The sequence below is a fragment of the Seriola aureovittata genome, chromosome 17 (assembly GCF_021018895.1).
Source record: "Seriola aureovittata isolate HTS-2021-v1 ecotype China chromosome 17, ASM2101889v1, whole genome shotgun sequence".
NCBI lineage: Eukaryota > Metazoa > Chordata > Actinopteri > Carangiformes > Carangidae > Seriola > Seriola aureovittata.
Window position 1 is genome coordinate 6,876,044 of NC_079380.1, and position 15,060 is coordinate 6,891,103.

Here is a 15,060-nt window from a genome sequence, read left to right on the forward strand (position 1 = left end):
TTATTTAACATTAATTTTTGCACTAATAATTCACAGTGCTAATAATATAAAGCTTATGATATGCTTTTGTTATTGTCTATACAAGGAAAAAATTAACCCTAACATATTTACTCAAACATTGTACATATATGTGAGATTGAGGTACTTTGAGTTTTTCCATTTAATATTACTGATATTATATGATGCTGATAAATACATTTTTGCTGATAATACTTGTGCACTTTAACTTAGCTTTAATACAGGGTTTATTTGTAATAGTGTTCTTACATTTTGATATTGCTACTCTATTTACTCCATGAATACAACTCGAGGGCTGCTAAAGATAATGGATTGGCTATAACCTTGTAAATAGCTAGTCGATAAAAAACATATTTCCATTGGTCTAGTCTAACACACAAAACTGCTATTACCTTTCTGTGGGTTGTTTACAGTTGTTACTGTATGAGCAGGAGCAACAGAGGCAACCCGTTACCAAAACAAGCGCTCCCTCCCCGGGAGATGACGTCACGCATTCTCCTCAGTGTTTATTATGTGGTATTTGAGTAGCAACTTCTGACTAGCATTCAGCCTCGTTTTCAAACATGCTCTGATTTTCCAGCAGGCAGGTAAGATCATATGGTTTCTATGCTGCAAAACGTCCACACAAATCATCATGCTCGGTTTGTTAAAACCGCTGCGACGAATCAAACCGAGGAGCGAGAGTCGTAAACAGCCGAAGGTCGTTTTTCAGTTAGCAGGGTGGGCTAGCTTACAAGCTAGCTTAGCTGGCTAACTGTTCGGTTGGAACAACGGGTAAACTACAACATAAAAAGTTAGAAGCGCAACAGACGAGCTTTCATAACAGCACACGTTTCCTAAAAGGTTGACTGTCGAGTATAACGACGAACAGGACGGGAGAAAACACAGCTGACACAGGTTTGAGTAGCTGGATGGTTGAACCTAGCATCACAGCTACAAGTAACAGCTGTTGACTAGCCCTTATAGCTGCTGCGGATCTTTATGCAAAGTAGTTTTCACCTTAAACGACTTTGTACTCGGTAATGCCTCATAAAAGATAACCGTCTGCCAGCAATCCTGATTGTAATAAGAACATCTGGCTGTGAACTACTGTCTTTATACTATGTTTTTATGTGAGGAGACAGGCAAACGTGAAGAAAACCGAGGTTTGTGTAATTCATGTTTTTGAGTAAAGTAGCTTTGTCCTCATTATCTCAGTTTGCTCGATCAAAACATAAAAATTTTTACCTGTTGCAAAGTTACAGCTTTTCCCGTAACCCTTTTCCTTCCAAAAACAAAAGAAAAAGGAATCAAAGTTTACATCATCTTTTTTTTTCTACTGTCATTATACACGCCGTGGGTGGGACTTAAGGATAAATATGTACAGGTTATATTGTTATGATTATCTATATTATTTAGAGTTAATCAGTTAACAGTTAAATTAATCAGACTAGTTCGATAATCTTCATCTTTTTGATGGTAAACTAAATATCTTTGGGTTTTGGAGTGCTGGATGGACAGAACTGGCAATTTTAGGTCGCTGCTTTGGGTAATTACACTTGGCCACTTTACTATTTTCTAACAATTAATAGATTAATTGACTCAGATTAATCAATAATGAAATTAATCATCAGTCATAGGGAATGCCTTCTTGGTAAATCCAGTGAATTTGAAAACGTGATGAAACAAGGTATTTTGTCACACATGCGCAAAAATCCTTTGAATCTGGACTTACCATAAAACAGTCCTGTTGCTCACTAATAAACAACATTGTCCACAATGACCTAACACAACCAGAGATAAAGGGGCAAATACCATGGTGTGAATCAGATTGCAACTTCCCTAACAGCTGATACATTTAGTTTGAGTTACAGTACATGTATTGTTATGTATCGCCCAGCCTTGCCATGTTGTTTGTGGTAGGGTTATTTTTATTTATTTTTTATTTTATTTTATTTATAGAGCGCATTTCATGCACAAGGCAGACACAATGCGCTTTACAGCATACAACAAAACAATAAAAAAAAAAAACAATACAAATAGCACAGAGTAGACAAGCGCACACACACACGTTCAATCAAACGCTGTTAAGAGGAGAAAAGTTTTTAACCTATTTTTAAAAAGATTGACTGACGGGGCAGTCTTTACTGCCTCAGGCAAACTGTTCCACCTGCGTGGGGCATAAACAGAAAATGCAGCCTCCCCTTCCTGAGTTTTGGTGCGGGGAATGACTAGTGTACTAGTGTTTGTGGACCTGAGGGATCTTACTGGTGTGTAGGTAATTAGCATGTCTGTTAGGTACTGGGTTAGGGTTAGGAGAGGCTTTAATCTTGCTCAATGTTGGGACGCTGCTTTACAGATTGTAAAGCCCATGTTTTTCTCATGTGTTTGTCTTTATCAGGTGTGGAGGACAGAGATGGCAGTGTGTGCACTGACCATGTTGGATGGGATGGAGGAGGAGGTAACAGCAGCAGGTGGCGTGTTGCTCCTGGTCCTGGCCCTCATCTTGGCTTGGCTCTCCACTCATGTGGCTGATCGGGGAGACCACATACTGGGCACCATCCTCACTGTGGGTGCTCATGCCTCTCTGATCGGACTGGGAGGTCACGACAGCTACGGTGGAGGGTCTCCCAGCACTGACACCCCTGAACAGCAGACTCCTGCACCTTCACAGGAGAACAAGCCAGATGATGGCGAGCAAGGGACTGAGAGAGGAGAGGGGGAGGGAGCAGAGGGTGTTAGGACAGATCTGCTCCTGGACATTCAGAGCAAACAACCGCAGACTGGAGGTCTACATACTTCTGATGAGGAGGATGAAGAAGTTGACGAGGAGGAGGAGGAGGAGTCGTCACTAGAAGAGGAAGATAAAAATGTTATAAAGTCTATGCCAGCTTTGACCAATACCATTTCCACATCCATCACAACTTCTTCTACCACTTCCATTTCTGTCCGACTTAAGTTTTTAAATGACACGGAGGAGGTGGCTGTTGTAGAACCAGAGGATACAGTGGGAGTACTGAAAAGGTTGGTAAACATCCACATATAAACTTCAAGCATTAATCTTAAACATGTCTTTTAATGGCTCTTGTCTCTCACCTCTTTTCCTCTCCAGTAAATACTTCTCAGGTCGGGAGCATCAGATAAAACTGATCTACCAAGGCCAGTTGCTGCAGGATCCCAAGAAGACTCTGTTATCGTTAAACATCACACACAACAGCGTGATCCACTGCCACATCTCCCAGGTTCTGCATGAGGCCAGTGCAGAGGAAGGGGCACAGCCTGGAGCAGGAGTTGGGTCTGGGGTCTCTGGGGGATTCAGAGCTGCAGGTGTGGCCATCAGCACCAGCAGCCTGGTGGTGCCTGTGTTCGTGGTGATACTGGCTGTGGTGTGGTACTTCCGCATCAACTACAGGCAGTTCTTTACAGCTCCTGCGACCATCTCCCTCGTGGGAGTCACTGTTTTCTTCAGCTTTCTGATATTTGGGATGCACAGCCGCTGAAAAGGCAGAGATGGCACACGCTTACAGCTGAATGTTTTGAGGTACAATAAAAATAACTATAGCTGGTGGGTGAGTGTCCAGAGAGACGGACTAATCAAAAAAAGGTCCTCGGTGCAGATACCACAGCTGATAGGAGTGTGAGTGAGTGAGTGTGTGGATGGTTAGGTGAGCCTGTTTGTGCATCTACCAAGATAAAAAAAAAAAGAGTGATTGTACAGTATATATGGGTAAATAATAATCTGCAGTGAGTGAAATTCTGCTTAAACTGAACCATAATTTAGCTTCTCTTCAAACCTGACTTAGTGGTTCACACCATGTTTTAACAGTCTGGCTTTATCTTGTCTGTTTTTCTTGTTGTTAGTCCAGTTTCTGTGTTTTAAAAAACTTAACTGATAGATGCAAGAATCTAAAATCTTTTGGAACCACTCACTGTTGTGCTGTGTGTGCCAGTTTGACTCTTAGTACCATTATTTTGTGTTATATGAATGATTCAAGTTCTTTATAAGCAAATATAAACTATACAGCTGCCTCGGTGCTAGGCTGAAAAGTTCAGATATTTTTGTTGCTCAGCAATGTTGCTATGTAGAAACGGGCTAATTTAAATAATCAGTTAGACGTGACAGAGACTTTTTGAGAAGATATTGTAAATATATTGTGTATTTTCTGTAAATAAAATGATCGAATGAATCAGATGAACCTGCATCTGGCACTTAAAGATTTGGAGGGGGATATCAAACCCTCCTGATTATGCTGGACTGCTCTGGCTTCAGTGATGTCTCAAATTAAAGCATTTCAAACCAAACCTGTTTCACTATCTGTTCATGGTCTAAAGAACTCAGTCTCTGAGTACGCTTTGTGTTTATTTATATACAAACATCAGTATGCATGGCAGTGAAGAAAAATAACCTATGCATCACATTATGTTGAGATACGACAGTCATTCACACATGCACTCATTTGTGCTTGTGCATGAAAATATATTGAAAACCTACAACATTGCATTCTCTGTCATTGCACTCGCACAGATACACAAAGAGCCACAAGAGAACATCAGCTGTTAGCTTCATTCACAAAAGGTGGCTGGAGAATCAGATCATATCTAAGTATCTCAATAACTTCTTTTATCTTTAGTGCACATCACAAGACTACTGCAAAAGACTCAAAAGGGCACAATCAAATTTACTGCAGACCCTGACAAACATGAAAAAGTAGTTAGCCATAGAGGAAATTAAATCATTTCTGAAATGTACAACTGAATGTGCTTGACCTGAGGGAGTGTACAAAAATGATTGGGTTTTTTTTTCATAGAAAGGAAATGTGATGTGGGCTCAGATGGGGGGATATTAATAATCAAACACGTATTTTAAATTTGCTGTAGCATGATATGCTTAAAGAAGAACAGGTTTAGAGATTTCAGCATTGATGGACAACATCAACAAAAAAAACTCCATCTGCAGTCTAAAGGAATAATCTTCTAATGCCCTGGAATTTTTTGTTACCCTATCCACTTGGACCTATGTCTATTCTGTTCTTCAAAACTGACAAACTGATCGTACTATTGAGACATGACTATTGTTCGCTGTATACAGCCAAACACACTTGTATGACCCAGCCTTGTTTTTGATGTCACTATTTGCGCTGTTGTTTGTCTTGTCTCTCAAGAGTAAATGAAAAAAAAAAAAAAAAAATTTTGGAGTGGGAAAATTTAATTCTTTCAAATATTCAATCCCAAAAACAAAACAACTCCCCCTTCTTGTCTTCCCCAAATTATTTTTGTACAGTTCCTAAGTTTTACAATTCACTTCTGAGTCTACAACAAAAACTGCAACAGGAAAGTCTTTGGGTTTGTCAAGCCAATTTATAAAAAAAAAAAAAAAAAGCTCTAAGAAGAAATACTGCATCTCACCTCTAAAGCGTGTAATACATCTTACAACTTTTACACCGGACATTGTTGGTTATAGGCTTACAAGATGCAGACTTACCACCCATGATCATGAATGATAAGCAGAGCTGCAGCACTGATCTACTTATATGTAGAAACTGAGTGAAAATACACAAGCCAATTTTGTACTGAAGAAAGAAAAGAGTTATGGTGGATTCATGATTCAATTTCCATCTCATGTCATACATACATGTACTGTACATGTGCCCTAAAAGCCTATTGGCTAATCAAATATCAAAATCTGCATTTACACACAAATAATATACACATCACTTAATAGGCAGTGACAAATAAAGACTTAAATATATTGTTGATGTAAACAGAAAAAAGTTAAATATTTAAAATGGCACATACTTTCACAAAAATGTCACATTCTAGGATGCATAGTTTTGTGAAAATATAAATGATTACACACATGCACACCCTTTAACCACACACATACACACACAGTACACGAAAAAGTGACGTTCACGCTGAATTTAAGTCAGCATACAGAGGCGCGCGCACACACACATACACACACACAAACTGTGCAATACAATGCTAGAATTAAAAAGCCACTGATGAGTACTCCAGTATACGTGTGTCAAGTGTCAAATTTAAAGCAGTTAAAAGTCCACGCTTCCTCACAACCAAGTTGAAGTGAACACAGAGTCAAAAAAAAGGAGGGACAGGTCACAAGGCCGCAAACAATGACAGAGTACCTGAAGGTTTCAGAAAGCCACATTTAAGATTTCAACTTTTTCATGCCTTTGAGGAAAAGGTCTGGAGCCAAAAAAGCCTTTTTTTTTTTTTTTTTTTTACTGACTATAGGAAATCAGAAGTAGGTGGACAAATCAAGACTGCCAATCGGCCTTTTTAAGAGCAGGTATTTTGACTAGTCACAGCAGGACGAGCACAGGAGTAATTAATTCTGTTGACTAAGGCTGTGTTCCATTTAAGTGTATCAGTACACACATCAGTGAGCAAACATACACACTGACAGAACCCTGAATTTAGGAAGGCTGAAGGCTCTTATTAATATTAACATTATAAATTACACCAGAGGTTTTCCTCCTAAATCGAGTCAAAATTGTTGCTGTGAAAAAGGCCATTCACAGTGTCTCTTCAAGAGAAAAGTAATTTAGCTTTTCCAGCATAAAATGAAATCGAGGTTATTCCTATTATATTGTACAGCTCAGTTTTAATTGTGAATTTGAAAGACAATTCTCTACTTTAGCTGATCAACAGAGACAGATTGTAGTGATCATGTCATTTAATACAAATTCTGGAGCTGCTTCATCTATATGGTCAAAACTATGTGGACACCTCAGTCCACACTCCTTTGTATACATAGTCGGGGGCTGTTTTCATGATTGGAGCCATGTCCGTTACTTACAATCAAAGGTAATCTAAATTTACAACAAAGTGATATTTTGGACAATAATGTGCTTCTGACTTGAGACAGTTTGGGAAAGAATTTTTCCCTGTTTCAAAATGACGAAAGCCTTGAGCACTAAGCCAGGTCCAATAAGAGATGGTTTTCAATTTAGTTTGGTGTGCACAGATCCCTGACCTCAGCCTAATCCAACACTTTCAGGATGAAGTGGAACACAGACTGTGAGCCAGGCCTTATCACCAAACATCAGTGTTGGATCTCACTAATGCTTTTGTGGCTAAATGGGATCATCTCTCTACAGCCAGGTTCTAAAATCTGATGGATAGTTTTCTCAGAAGCGAGGAGGCTGTTATAGCAAACTTCAAAGACGGTGGTTTAGGAAATACGTGTTGAAGAATCACATAAAATGTTCAGCATTCTTTTGGCCATATAGTGCAACAGTGTCAATTGAAATAACTTCTTGGAAGCCTTCCAATCATGTAAAATGTATTACATTGAAACAACATTTCAGATGACCCACAGTATGTTACTGGTGCAAGTTCAACAGAACAACTACAAAAAATGTCACATGAATGCACTGTCACCCTGATATACACCTTAGGGCAACAGCAACTGTCTGTGTTGACCAAACTGTCCAAATTACTGCAAAAGTCAGAAGACTGTTTTAAGACTGAATTTCCCTAATACGTACCTAAGGATGCTCTGACTGGACTCTGTGAATGACCAAACCTTTTCAGACACTGTGTTCAATAAAATGGAGACGCCTTACTTGTTAAGGCAGAATGATTTAAAAACCACTAAAATCAAGTTTAATCCCAACCTGCTCATACCTGTGAATGTAGGTATGAAAGGAAGGACTCGATCCAGAGGAGGCAAACAGGTTGTTGCTAGTTTAAGTCATCATAGATACTTGAAATAGAAGGTGCTGAGAGTTTGGGCCTCTTTTTTTTGGTCGACAAGCTGATATTACTCTGAGAGCTGCTGCTGCTGCCTCCAGTCAGACTTCCTCCTCCTCCGCCACTATTCAAACCGAGAGACGTCCTCTTCTTTTTCTTCGGCTTTCTTGAATCTGAATGGTTGGTGCCTGTGAGAGGGATAAAAAGTAATCTATCCATTGTCTATAAGCTCTATCAATAAATGACTTTCGTATACAATATTATTTCCTTACTGGCTTTAGATGAGGCAGAGTCAGTGGGTGAGATATCAGGGGAGTCTTCCCACTGCAGGCGGCTCATCAGGGTCTGTCCATCTGGAATGTCAAAGCTGTCGTTCTCCGCCACAGTGTCTGCATCTGGCAGCGACGGCCTACCCCAGGAAACGCAGACAAAGCCACACAATGTTAAGACTGGTGAGGACTGCTGAAGATATCCAGCTCACAATTTAACCACAGTAAATATACATGTTTACAATACCATGGCTTTATTAAATATAGGGGCTGTAAAATTTCTATCATCTTTACATCACAAAGTGACCACAGTGTATTTGTAATTGTTAGACAGCGTCATTAATCCACATAGGTTACGCATCAGTTATCAGGTGTCACCTAGACCCACTCACTTCCAATCACATTTGTATTCTACACAGTTTATGTAGTATTTACTTACTACTTGTGATGATTTTGGAAATAATTAACTATAACTTGTCTCTCTAGCTGAAACAATTAGTCAATCAATTTCAAAACCTCTCTGTGATACAAAACAGTTCGCCAGTGAAATGAGAATGAAATCAGCACATTAACTGATTATGAAAACAAGCCCTACTTCTCTCTACTGTGAAACTATGACTTTACTGTTATCAAACACAGATGGGCTGAAGGTATGTGGGGTGAACTGATTTTTTTCTTTGCATAAGGATGCCATTTTGGAATAATAAAAATGCAGACTTTCTGGCAGAAAAAAAAAAAACAAAAAAAAAACAAAAAAAACAATTGAGGATGACTGATAAACATGTTCGATATTATATCACCTTTGATCACCTTTTCAGCCTGCCAGCAGCTAAATATGTTACAGCTGTACAGCAAAACATTCATGTTTGTGAGAGGTCTGTCAATAAGAGTTTGTCAGTGTTAATACATGTATGTAGTTTATTTTTTGTGATAACCCAGAGAGTCATGTTAATTCATTTTTAGCATTTCAAACTAAAATATCAACCATAGGAAAATAAAAACATATGCATAATTGTTTATTAACATTTTTTAAGGCTTGACATATTATATGGAGTCTGTGGGTGAAAGTTGCATGTATGAGTGGCATAAATTATCTGCCCGAATTGTACACATACCACAGAAACCCATTCTGGGCCAGGAAAAACTTCAGTGGTGATCTATGATCTTTAATTTATGATAAAAGGTCACAGAATACTAGGTGCCCCTTCAGCTGAAGTGTACACCTCTGTTAAGGAATATTCACAACCTTTGTCAAAGTGAGTATTCACAACACTGACCACCAGCATTGTTGTGTTGCTGTCTCTGGCCAACCCAACTGATCAGAAACAGTGAACTGTATCAGCAAGCAACTGCACCATGAGGGCCAAAACACGCATTCAAACATGACTTTTGTTAGGTACACTTGCGGGTGGGGTGGGGTGGGGGGTGAGGGGGGGTGAGGAAGGGGACAGGGCACACTCACGCGGACGGCCCCAGGAGGAACACCCTGACGGCCCTCCTCTGTTCGTCCGTGTGCTGGGGACATCGCTGAGACCTGGTGGAACACAAGGTGGCATTATATATCCCTGACTGTCCGCCACACAGCTTCATGATTCACCCTGCCTCTATCGACAGCCACAGGGAGGGAGGGAGGCGGGACGGACTGCTGTGGACACAGTCAGTGACCAATCACATGGGGCAGAGCAGCAACGAGGTGTTAAGGGTAATGAAATGTTAGAAATTGGTCACTGACAAGGTCCTCCATGATCTAATTAAAATTATCTGTGTGTAAATATTGTTGATTCTGAGATCTTTGCAGAATTGAATTTTCATTTTTCAGGGAAAGCAAGTCAATTACTGGTCTAATGAGTTGCCACTTGTGTACCCCTGAGTTAGTCCCAACATACATGATCATTTTCAGAAATACACAGATGAAACTGATCATGTTTCCAGAGTTCACATGCAACCGTGACCTTCAGTTTCAAACAGCATGTCTAAGTGGTTTAGTACTGGACAAGTTTTCATGGCAAAGCTTCACAGAAGGGCCAAACTGAGGGACATAAAGACACTGACCTCAGAATTTGGATAACTAACATGGCAACACCAACACAAGCCGAGGTGGTACAGTACCTGAATCTGTACTGCATTATCCCAGATATTCGCTACACATGAGAAGTTAACCGTTTTCCCAGAGTGGAAAAGTTTTATTACTAGTTCATCTATGTGCCAGCAGATTTACAGTAATTACCTGGTACACATCTTCTTGGTGTGCTCAGAGATCACCCCACATTGCTGTGGAAACAAACACTGTGTTAATGATCAACATCTGCAAAATCAAAAACAGAACAGAAGAAATGAATGAAATAGAAAATCTTTCAACTTAAATGGATCAATAAGGGTTGCTTACTGTTGTTAAAAGGGATCTGACTTCATCAGGGCCTAATGTTTCATAACTGATGCCAGTATTGTAGTTATACTGAAAGACATACAAGTGCCATTATCAATACTGTGCAATGTGTTTACAATACAAAATGGAAGAACATTTTGGTCTTAAAGGCAACAGGAACAGCAAGAAACTTGTCACCTTGTAGGGCTCTGAACTGATGCTGCTCCCAAGCTCACCTGAAAAAAATATAACAGTTATTCCGCTTTACCCATAATGCATACACCATTAAAATGTTAACAAAATGGGACTGTGGGTCAATACATCTGGTACTAGATTTTAGGAATATTACTCTTGCCTTAGACCATGTCATATATCAAAAGAATAATAATCTGTGGGCAGGCTTATTACAAATCCCAGCCTACAAATAAACAGTTTGAATTCCCCCAGCATTGTATAGCATCGATATTTTGGTTCTGGATCAGTAAGTCTAAAAGGAGAACCTTTTGCTTGTATAACTTCTGTCACTGTAATATTGCTGTTTACACTACATTGGCATTAGATACTAGCAGGTGTCCATATTCTACTTCCTGTAACTGAGGAAACTGCACACACACAGAACATTGTGATGCAACACAATAATCAGTCTTCAAGTCTGTTGAACAGACTAGTGAGCAAAACATCCAATAGCAAGTCTAAGGCAGAAACGCTGCAGCCATTTACTCCATATTCAGAAAACAGTGGGGACCAAACCTCTTTGCTAGACTACAAAACTAAATACCTGATAGACTCACCATTTTTGTGTTTAAGAGATTTGGATCTTCTCGGGGAATTTTGATTCTGCATGAAAAAAAAAAAAAAATCCAGATGAAATTAACCTCATTATACACATCAAAACATATATTAATGTACTAAGTGCAAAAGGCTGCAAAAATACCTTATCTGACTTTCTCTTCTTGGCTGTAAAAAAAAAAAAAAAAAACATTTGGTTATTATGTGAAAGTAACCCGGAGTTCTCCTAATAATTTTCTTGCACAGTAAGTATTTTCTGGTACTCACCTTTTTTTTCTGCCCCATACGACCAGTCATTATCATTAAGGTCATCATTGTCTTCCTGATCACTCTCTGATTTGCTCATGTTGTTATTGCTGGCAAGCCTGTTTAAAAGCAGAAAAATAATCTCATTAGATGTTCAGATGTTTTGGATAAATACAACACAAATAAATACATCAGTCCTTCATTGACTTACCTGCGGTTGGCGATACGACTGCTGTTGCGTCCCATACCGAGACATTTCTCCAGGTGTGGGGCAAAGCGAGAAGCTGCTATCAATCTTTTGCAGTTTGGACACTCACACTCTTTGTTCTTCCACTGATTGTATACCTGGCCAAATATGTCCACTCCTGGTTGATCCACAATTTCTTAACAGTAATAAAATATTCTGTAAGCAAACACGCCAAAGACCAATGAGCAGCCAAACAGACCAAAACATACTTAAAGACATGGCACCAACCAAACTCCTTCATGCTCTCTTGGTCCGTTTCATCCAAGAAGAAATAGCCCTGTTTCACAGCACGATGTACTTCAAAACACAGGCCCAAACAGGCATCTTCCACCAGCTCAGAGTAGATGTCATGGACCAAGGCCTACAACATGAAATACATCATTTAATACCAATACATACCTCATCCTAGATTTTAAAACTCTGCAGTTTTGAAGACAGAAAAATGTCAAATTTCACACAATGCCTCACCTCCAGCTTGGTGTTGTCTGGGCCTGACAGGGGCATATCCTCCATTTTCATTTGAAAATCTGTATTGGAAATCTTGATAGCAAGGTAATAAGATGCTGACCTGTGGATTTAGATAACAGAAAACAAAACTGAAGCCCCAATATGGTCAGTGGTTCAACAGGTTAACAGATTTCAAACTGGCAAATCCAATCTGTCAAGGATCCAGTTGATGAGTTAAACTGATTGCAAAATACATACTTTTAAAATAGCTATCAATACTTGCAGATCTGTCTTCATTCTGTTGGAGAGGAAAATATGTGTCAGATATTGGGCATTAATCTATTCTAATTAAAGAATTAAACTAACAATTATTTTCACTATTGATGAATCTACAAATTATTTCTTGATTAGTCGATTAATTGCTTGGTATGTGAAATGGAAGCAAATATCACAAAATTCCCAAGACAAGATCCTAGAGCTCACTGTAACACCCTAAAATGTCTTATTTTGTCCAGCCAATAGTTCAAAAGTCAAATATATTCACTTTGCTAAAACAGTAAAGCAAGAAAACAGGGATGTGTTCCAACTGGAGTAAGAGAATTCGATTTGGGGATATCTTCCTCAAAACGATCGATCAATCATCAAAATTGTTGCAGATAAATTTCCAACTAAACACTGCAGGAAACATCCACCCTGTAGGAACCAGACTCTTAACTGTCGAATAACACCACAGCTAAATGCGTCAGGTGTGATAATTGAGATAAGATGTGTCTTTATTTACACTATATACACCGTTAGAAAAGCTACATTTTAAACAAAAGTCTAGCTAACGTTAATGGACAAAATTAACGACAATATAAATACAGCTAGCGTCAATATCAGTTTGTTAGCAAACTAAACACTCTTAAACGTTGAATGTTACTTTTTATTTTTAGCATTTCCTAGCTAGTCCTGATACTCTACTACTTTGAGATGACGGAAAAGCTTTTGAGACGAAATACTCAGGTACAATGTAGTTAAGACAGTGATGTTAGATTTTAATTTCACCCAAAAACAGTTTCCTCTTACCCTGTCATACCGAAAAGTCAGCCTGAACCAGGCAGTTTCTCTGAAGGAGGCAACATCACCAAGTCAGTCCAAATAAAATACGTTAACACAAAGCCTGGTCTTCAGCTACATCCATCTTTATATCGTAGGTAAAACAAAATCCTCGTTAAATTGATTGTTGTTGCAGCTGTCGGTTAAATTAACGTTAGAAATCCGCTTGACAACGAGGAGGCCAACGGAGCAGCCACAACCAAACACCGAAATAAAACTGACTTCCGGCTTCAACTTTAAAAATAAAAGCCTTTAATGTTAAGCGATTTAGTAGTCCAGTGGCGGAAGTACTCAGATTTTGTACTTGAATAAAAATACATATACCACACTGTGAAATTGCTCCATTTCAAGTCCTGTATTAAAAATATTACTTTAGTAAAAGTATGTCTGAGGGTCAGAAAATGTACGGTATTAAATGTAAAAGTACTGACTGCAGAAAATGCAGTTGGATATTATTACTCATGCATTCATTTGTATGCAGCATTTTACTGTTGCAATTGGTTGAGATGGAGCTTATTTTTAGGGCTGCAATTAATGATTATTTTAATTATTGGATCCTTATCCTGTTTTCTTGAGGCTAGGGTTAGGGTTTGGTTTGTAAAAAATCTGAAAATGGTGTGAAAAAATGATGATGTCTTTTGCGAAATAATTCCTTCAATAATTTTAATAATAGTATCAAATTACTTTTCTGTCAAGTGACTAATTGCATCATATTCTCTTAGGCTCTTCATATATTTTGTGTGTAAAATCCTGATTTGTAAAGTAACTAAAGCAGCTAGATAAATGTAGTGGAGTAAAAAGTACAATATTTACCTCTGAAATGTGGTGGAGTAGAAGAATAAAGTGTCATAAAATGGAAATACCCAAGTCAAGTAAGAGTGGCTCAAATTTGTGCAGTAGGCCTATTTGAATAAATGTACTTAGTTACAGTACATACCACCTAAAGAAGTATTCAAATCACTTACTTAAGTAAAAGTAGCACTACCACACTATAAGAATACTCAATTGAAGTCCTGCGTTCAAAATCTTGCTAATGCAAAAGTAATAGCAACTAAAAATAATTAAAGTATTGACAATAAAACTAATAATGATGCAAAATGGCTCCTGTCAGCAATATATTATTGGGTTCTTGGATAATTCATTATTTTCATATTTATGCATATTACTGTTAAATCATATTGAGACTTTGTCAGTTATCACTAGGGCCTTGTTCCCTCTATATTTAGCCATTCTTTTCCAATAAAACCTGTGGTTTCTAGGCAGCTTGTGTGACGCAGCTTAGACCCTGTCGATAATTTTATTTTGAAGGCATAGTTAGCATGCTTCCGCTATGACTGGCAGACTTGAGGCAGGCCGGGAGGCTTACCTTCCACTTCCGACCCTGATACATGAACGCTAGATCTTCACTCTAATTTGAATCATTTTGTTGAGCCTGAGGTCACCACTACCTATTATACACTCTATAGCCAAAAGTATGTGGACACAGCTACACCCATACGTGACTGTTGAACATGCCTAAACCATGGGCACTAATCAGCTGCTATAACAGCCTCAATTCACTGGTTTCAGGCTTCCATCAGATTTTGGAACCTGGCTGCAGGGATTTGATCATGTCCAGCCATAAGATCATTAGTCAAACTCAATGCTGATGTTAGGTGATAGGCCTGGCTCACTGCCTCTGCTCCTGGTCCTAAAAGTGTTGGATGGGGTTGAGGTCAGTGCTGTGTGGAGGTCAGTCAAGGTTCTCGACAACATACTGGGAAAACCATTTCTGTATGGACCTGGCTTTGTGCACTGGGGCATCATCATGTTGAAACAGTACTGCGAACTGCACACATTGCATAGGGTGCAAGGAGGGTTAATAGGGGCCCATGTATGCCTAGAGG

General features: G+C 38.9%; 2 protein-coding genes across 4 annotated transcripts; one reads left to right on the forward strand and one right to left on the reverse strand.

The window, feature by feature from the left end:
- The first annotated feature begins 447 nt into the window (after window positions 1-447).
- On the forward strand, window positions 448-4,299 carry tmub2 (transmembrane and ubiquitin-like domain containing 2). Its single transcript, XM_056400674.1, has 3 exons — window positions 448-605; window positions 2,399-3,021; window positions 3,110-4,299. Exons 2-3 carry the CDS (start codon window positions 2,414-2,416, stop codon window positions 3,495-3,497), a joined length of 996 nt encoding a protein of 331 aa, XP_056256649.1. The 5' UTR covers window positions 448-605; window positions 2,399-2,413; the 3' UTR covers window positions 3,498-4,299.
- Window positions 4,300-4,344: 45 nt separating this feature from the next.
- Window positions 4,345-13,386, reverse strand: atxn7l3a (ataxin 7 like 3a). Of its 3 annotated transcripts, XM_056400672.1 has the most exons (14): window positions 13,145-13,386; window positions 12,335-12,374; window positions 12,098-12,197; window positions 11,858-11,990; window positions 11,594-11,765; window positions 11,404-11,501; window positions 11,282-11,304; window positions 11,139-11,184; window positions 10,546-10,583; window positions 10,369-10,437; window positions 10,210-10,253; window positions 9,445-9,516; window positions 7,986-8,122; window positions 4,345-7,901 (listed from the first exon to the last, which is right to left on the reverse strand). In XM_056400672.1, exons 3-14 carry the CDS (start codon window positions 12,146-12,148, stop codon window positions 7,705-7,707), a joined length of 1,080 nt encoding a protein of 359 aa, XP_056256647.1. In that variant the 5' UTR covers window positions 12,149-12,197; window positions 12,335-12,374; window positions 13,145-13,386; the 3' UTR covers window positions 4,345-7,704. The 3 variants fall into 3 exon arrangements, with proteins under 3 accessions (XP_056256647.1, XP_056256646.1, XP_056256648.1); XM_056400671.1 differs by lacking the exon at window positions 12,335-12,374; XM_056400673.1 differs by lacking the exons at window positions 9,445-9,516; window positions 12,335-12,374.
- Between the last annotated feature and the right edge of the window lie 1,674 nt (window positions 13,387-15,060).

Excerpts from the sequence above, each read along its gene's own strand:
- tmub2 (XM_056400674.1), top strand. The coding sequence starts at position 2,414 with ATGGCAGTGTGTGCACTGACCATGTTGGATGGGATGGAGGAGGAGGTA. Across the intron at positions 3,022-3,109 it reads ACAGTGGGAGTACTGAAAAG|TAAATACTTCTCAGGTCGGG; the intron begins GTTGGTAAACAT and ends TTTCCTCTCCAG.
- atxn7l3a (XM_056400671.1), bottom strand. Across the intron at positions 11,502-11,593 it reads AGTCGTATCGCCAACCGCAG|GCTTGCCAGCAATAACAACA; the intron begins GTAAGTCAATGA and ends GCTTTTAAACAG. Across the intron at positions 10,584-11,138 it reads ATCTCTTAAACACAAAAATG|GTGAGCTTGGGAGCAGCATC; the intron begins GTGAGTCTATCA and ends TATTTTTTTCAG.